The 6,756-nt window shown below is 51.0% G+C and overlaps 1 protein-coding gene across 1 annotated transcript; it reads left to right on the forward strand.

Annotated features, from left to right (window-relative positions):
• Nucleotides 1–1,844: 1,844 nt before the first annotated feature.
• RXFP3 (relaxin family peptide receptor 3) lies at nt 1,845–4,326 on the forward strand. The gene has a single exon (XM_047729730.1). The coding sequence runs from the start codon at nt 2,137–2,139 to the stop codon at nt 3,514–3,516; it is 1,380 nt and encodes a 459-aa protein (XP_047585686.1). The 5' UTR covers nt 1,845–2,136; the 3' UTR covers nt 3,517–4,326.
• The last annotated feature ends 2,430 nt before the right edge of the window (nt 4,327–6,756 follow it).

Raw genomic sequence — 6,756 nt, forward strand, 5'->3', positions numbered from 1 at the left:
ACAGGACCTTGAAATTTTTTTTTTCTACTTTTTTTTAAAGAAAGGAGAGATAAAAATTTGATGGAGAAAGAATGGTAAAACATGAAATCAAAAGTGAGCTCGAAGGTGAGACTAGTAAAAAATACAGAGATAAGAGGTGTCCCCAAAGGCACCCCGTGGATTGGGAGCAATAGTCCCAGCAGCGCTGAGCTTCTCTAGATTAGAACTGTTTGAAAGGGGGTTTGGTTTTAGTTCATTCCTTCACTGAAGTCCTGACGCCCTCTAGCGGACAAGTGGATAAATCCAGAGTCTGTAGTGAAGCGTGTTCTGGGCTTGGAACTGGGTCCTCGCTTTGGAATCCAGCCAGACTGTTTCGGTTTCCCCTGAAATGTTTTGGGTATCACATTTCTTTTTTAACTAGTAGCTTAATCTCTCCTCTGCTTTAAAGTCACATCCTCTTGAGATCTGTAAGTAAAGTTGTGGATTCTGCAGGAGAGAGGAGAGCCATGCTTAAGATTTTTTTAATCTCAGTTTCATGGGGGATAGCGAAGAAAACATTTCAAATTTCTTAAGTTCACCCTTAAAAAGTGCAATTTACACTAGAGCAGTTGAACTGGCATTTAAACAAACTGCGTCTGAGAAGTAATTCAAATGGCTTACACCGGTTCCCCTTGCCCAAAGTAACTTAGAAGATTCCTTAGCATTTACTTCCATTGGTCTGAAAAACACCTGCTAAAGAGTTCTGGTCATAACAGTTGTCAGAGTAAGGGGCTGGTAGTCCAAAAATAGCCTTATGGAATCCTCTATTCCAATTCATCAAGGTAAAGAGAGTCATGTGGATAAACAATTTGTGGAAGAGCTTTGGGCTCAGAGCTGGTCAGGTGGTACCTAATGTCTATGAAGTCTACTCACCAATGATATATTCTCTGCTTAGCCTCAGTTCTAAGAATATACCAAAGGCAGAGGGCAACACGTGAACCCAGAGTTTTGCTATACGAGGATGCTTTGAAAATCCCAACAGCCACAGGCACCAAGTAGAAAGAGAAGTGTAGCTTGTGTTCTTGTGTATCCGGTTAAAGCCCATCATCTGACTTAAGGTCTGGGCTTGAAAAGAGGTTACTCATTGCTTTCAAAAATAGAAATGGGCAACAGAGCGTGAAGTTTTAGAAACCCCTTTCATCGAATGGGATAATTTCAAAGATAAAGTGGGAGTAAGGGAGAAAGAAAAAATTTCTAATACCTGTTTACGTTTGGGAATAAGAAAGAAAAAGGGATCGCAAATCAAAGCCGACTTTCTCCAGCAACGTGGGAAAATAAAGGGTTACAACTATCTCCTGAAACTTTGAAGTGGAAAGGGGGAATCAGCTGGTGGGCTCTGCCAGCTACCCTCCTCTTCCTCCTCCCCGAGGCGGGAGTGGCGAAGTTCAGCACCTCGGAAAGCGCCCCCCTCATGCCCGCGCGGGGGTTACGCATGCTCCATGGGAGCCCGCAGCCGGAGCTTTGGGGGTGCAAATATAACTCGGTTGGCGACCGCTGACAACTCACTGGGAGCTGACAACAGCGGAGAGATGAAGGCGCGAGCCAGCGAGGTCGACATCGAAAGACCTCCAGGGGATCAGAGCAAGGTAGACGGAATTCTCCTATCTCTCTCTTTCTTCTCAAGGGACAGAAACCTCGTCCAAGCAGCAGCAGAGAAACCGACAAAGGTTTGAAAGAGAAGGAGGGAGCCCCCTGTAGCGGTCCGGAGCGGCAGGGTGGGTATAAGCTAGTGCCCAAAAAAGGCAGTGGGGGGAACGTCTGGATTGTACAGCAAGGATCGGAGACTCCGACCTTGGCCAGAGAACCCTTGGATGCCCACAGCTCGCCTCAGGAGCAGCGTTGCTCAGTTCTAGATCTCCCCTCCAGAACAAACGCCAAGCACAACTCTGGCCCCCAAGGCTGTGTACTCCGCGCGGGGAGAGCCTTTGGCACCCAGTTCCCGGGGGCTATCTACAGATGCGGCTTTGAAAGCTCCCACGCACGCCCTGCGCCCTCGCCGGGACAGAACCCCTAGCGAGTTGGACTCGCTTTGGTCTTCACTTCTGCCCTCCGCCCTCCCCGAACATGACCTAGAGGCACCTGCGCTTGGAGGCAGTCGCCGCAGCCACGACAGTCACCATGAATAAGGAGGCTGGCGGAGAGGAGCTCGCAGAACTCTTCGGTCTGATCCCGTCCCTTCTACAGGCGGCCAACAACAGCGGCAACAAGTCGTCGCTGCAGCTCCAGGACTTGTGGTGGGAGCTGGGGCTGGAGTTTACTGACGGCGCGGCGCCCGGGCATCCCCCGGGCACCGGCGGGGCAGAAAGTGCGGACACCGAGTCCCGGGTGCGGATCCTCATCAGCGCGGTGTACTGGGTGGTTTGCGCGTTGGGGCTGACTGGCAACCTGCTGGTGCTCTACCTGATGAAGAGTAAGCAGGGATGGCGCAAGTCCTCCATCAACCTCTTTGTGACCAACCTGGCGCTGACAGACTTTCAATTCGTACTCACCCTGCCCTTCTGGGCGGTGGAAAACGCTCTCGACTTCAAATGGCCCTTCGGCAAGGCCATGTGTAAGATCGTATCCATAGTGACATCCATGAACATGTACGCCAGCGTCTTCTTCCTCACCTCCATGAGCGTGGCGCGCTACCACTCGGTGGCGTCCGCTCTTAAGAGCCACCAGACCCGAGGGCATGGCCGGGGCGAATGCTGCGGCCAAAGCCTGGGGGACAGCTGCTGCTTCTCAGCCAAAGCACTGTGCGTATTGATCTGGGCCTCCGCCGCGCTGGCCTCGTTGCCCAACGCGGTCTTCTCCACCACCATCAAGGTGATGGGCGAGGAGCTGTGCCTGGTGCGCTTCCCAGACAAGTTGCTGGGCAGAGACAGACAGTTCTGGCTGGGCCTCTACCACTTGCAGAAGGTGCTGCTAGGCTTCGTGCTTCCGTTGTGCATCACCAGCCTGTGCTATCTTCTGCTGGTGCGCTTCATCTCCGACCGCCGTGTGGCTGGGACCGAAGGAGGAGCCTCAGCCGCCCGGGGCGGCCTGGCCGCAGCCAGCACCCGGAGACGGTCGAAGGTCACCAAATCTGTGACCATCGTGGTCCTATCCTTCTTCCTGTGTTGGTTGCCCAATCAGGCTCTCACCACCTGGAGCATCCTCATCAAGTTCAACGCCGTGCCCTTCAGCCAAGAGTATTTCCTGTGCCAGGTATACGCGTTCCCGGTGAGCGTGTGCCTGGCTCACTCCAACAGCTGTCTCAACCCCATCCTCTACTGCCTGGTGCGCCGCGAGTTCCGCAAAGCGCTCAAGAGTCTACTGTGGCGCATCGCGTCCCCTTCTCTGACCAGCATGCGCCCTTTCACGGCCACCACCAAGCCAGAGCCCGAGGAGCAGGGACTGCAGGCCCTGGCACCTCTCCACCGGACCGCGGAGCCTGACCTGGTCTACTACCCGCCTGGCGTGGTGGTCTACAGCGGGGGGCGCTACGACCTGCTGCCCAGCAGCTCCGCCTACTGACTGGGGGGCGGGGACGCAGTCACTGCAAAGTGGCCTTCCCCGGGTCGGGAAAGAAGAAAGCGGATAAGCGATGCTGGGGGCCCATCGGATGAGAGGTAGGAGGGACCAAGACAGGGAAAAGCCTAGAGGAAATGTGAAATGGCGGGGGAGGGGACGCCGTCTGCGGAGAGGGAAGGCTTCAAACCAGCTGGAGAGAGGACGCTGGCAAAGGTCAGACTCACAAGAACAAGCCGCCAGCCTGCGTCCCCTTCTCCCCACATAGACTTCTTCCTCCCCTTAAGCTCTCAACACTGGGCTGGGTGAGGGCGCCCGGAAGCGGAGAAAGGAATCAGGAATGAAGAGAAATTGGGCGCAAGGAAGTGGGGCTCAGCCAGAGATGCGCCGACAACTGAGCGCATTTACTCCAGCGACTTTTATGAAGCTCTTGAAGGGGTCTTCAAAGTGCATCCAACCGGGGGAGCCGCGCACCAAACCTTTCCTTTGCGCCTTGCGCGCGAGACGGCCACAGCGCCATCTGACTTGCAGCATGGTTGCGCAGGGGACCAGTTTGGGAATAAGAAACTTTTTCGGAGTCGCCAGAAAGTACTGACAATCCCGATCCGCCCTCTAGAGAAAGGCACCGCGAGAGGGGTACCTCCCATGGAGCCATTGTATAGTTAATCATCCTCGACAGAGCCGGTGGGTGCGCGGGAGCCGGACCGCGACTCTGTGCTTAGGTGTCACCGAGGCAAAATACTTGTCTCCAACGCGCACTAGAGATTCGCGGGGGAGTGGCGTCACTGCGGGAAGAAGCCCTTGCAGAGAGGTGAGAGGGGCTGAATAGAGACTTCATCGAACCACGGCCTTTATAGGGAAAGTGGAGCTGACGTGCTCACTTGGTGACCGAGCAGGAAGTGAGTGCGACAGGCGCTGGCAGCGGGGACGTCCGGGTTCCCGGAGAGCGGAGCGGGTCTCCTGGAAACGCAGCGCGCTCCAGTGTGCGCGGTGCAGGCGAGCTGTGCCCTGGAGCAACTTGACAAGGTCTGAGTAGACCGGTCGGCGGGTGGGGACTTTTCTGCAGCACTCCCCTCCCCGCCCCCACTCTTCGCAAATCCGGCATTTGATAGAGGCTCGGGACCAATCAGTAGAGGGATGGCTCCGCCAGGGTTTTTGTAGGCTTAGACAGAAACTAAGATTATGACTTCCATCTACCACAAAGACAAATAAATAAATAAATAAATAAACAAACAAACTAGGAAATGGCCACATTTATTTTATGTTTTTGAGTGCCAGTTGTGTGCCAAGCCCTGTACTGGCTGCTGAGATGACATATACAAGGTAGACACATTAATGATTTTAACATCTAGAAGGAAACACAAGTCATGTCCACAAGGCAACTAAGTCACTGAACGAAGAGCTGAATGTCATAACAATGGCTACGAGAAAGTGAGTCCATGGGGATGGAAAGCTTAGCTCTGCTGGGGGTTCAGAGACTTCTTCACCAAAACAGTACTTGAGATGGACCTAGAAATATGGGTACAATTTAGATGGGCAGGAATGGCGATTTAGACCGGCAGCAGGGACATAGAGAGGACATTTGAAACTGAAGAAAAGCAATGATTAAAGGTTGGAGATTGGCCTGTCAACTGCATGGGGGGAGGGAGCAGGAAATAAAGCAGTTTGGCTTCCTTTTCTTCTACAGAATTTCCTGGGATTTCTGTTCAGAATTTAGATGTCCCTGTATTTGTTTTGTTTGTCTGAGAATAGAACATTTTTGTCCCAGACAGAACATGTCATTGGTAACCTCAGAACAAATACTTGAGTTCCCAAAAGTGGTTAAAGACTTTTAAAATTTACTTCTATCCTCTCATTCAAACCTCAGTGGAGTTGAGTTAAAAGAGCAGAGTGTTTATTTGAATATTTGAGTGAGTGTGCATGCATATGTAAAAGGGGGATGGGGTGGGTAGATAAGATGCCCCAGGGTGGGTGCTCTGGCTCCTTTCTTCATGCCAGCAGCCCATCCAGTGCTCTAGCTGAAAAGATCTTCACTCGTAATAAAGATCATACCCTGTGTTTGGCCAGAGATGACAACTCTTAACTTCTTGGGGTCCAGGTAAGAGGGTCCTCTGCTGCAGGTCACCCTCCTAGCTCACCCATTCATTGATTTCAAAATATTCAATCACCAGAACAGTCTTTGGAGAAATGATCAGGAAATAAACATTGAAGTCTGCAAATAATTCCATTTTAAAACCTTACAGAGGTCAAAGACAGGTGGGTAAAGCAAGAGGGGTAGCTTGGTGCTGTCTCTTTTAATAAATGTAGGGTACCAAGTCATGTGGGGTCCTCTGGGCAACGGCACATTATCATCCCACACTATGGGGAAGGGAGCAGGGATTGATTGTCCCTGACCATTCCTCTAACTCAGTCATGACCTTGCAGCTCTAGGATAGTTAATGTGAAGGAGATGGAGGAGGGAAGACTGGAAGACAGACTGGTTTTGAGGGTTGATTATCTCGTGTAATTTATTGAATACTGTATTGAAAGTGAAAAAAATCAACGTAGCCCTATGGGGACAGAATGGTTGTCAATGTACCAGATGTTCACCTTTGTGATCGTGAGGCTGACTGGGAGCTATGGCTGCCACTGCCTGGCATCAAGAGAGAGGGTCATACGGCATATCACCTAGGAAAGATCAAAATTCAAAATTCGAAGTATGGGTTTCTACTGAATGCGCATTGCTGTCCAACTATCATAAAGTAAAAAAAAAATTTTTTTTTGTTAAGTCCAACTATTGTTAAGTCAGGGACTATCTGTCTGTATGAGTGAATTAAATATGAATAAATTAATATCATAAAATAAATCATCAGCAATATTTTGAGTATTGGTGAATTAACGAAAAATACGACCCTCTGACAAAATACGGACCTCTAATTAGAAAAAACACAACACATGATAGAATAAACCCAATTGTCGTGTGTAGAACTAGTCTGCTTCTCAAGTTTGGTCAAGGCCAGAAATACCCTGAGATGGAGGCGCTCTCTCCCACACTCAGCTTTTGCCCCAGTGAATGGAGGCCGATCCCAGTCTTTTCTAAGATGAATAATGCCTGAAATCTGGAAACTGTTGTGCAGAGAGCTGGCAGAAAGTGAGGTGTGGGCAGACCACTGACGCTGAAGTCATAACACAGGGCATCCAACCGGCAGACCCCAAAACTGTAGAGCCAAAGAAAGAGATTGATTTCCTGCCATGGACTTCCCAGTG

This window comes from Lutra lutra, chromosome 5 (genome assembly GCF_902655055.1).
Source record: "Lutra lutra chromosome 5, mLutLut1.2, whole genome shotgun sequence".
Classification (NCBI taxonomy): domain Eukaryota; kingdom Metazoa; phylum Chordata; class Mammalia; order Carnivora; family Mustelidae; genus Lutra; species Lutra lutra.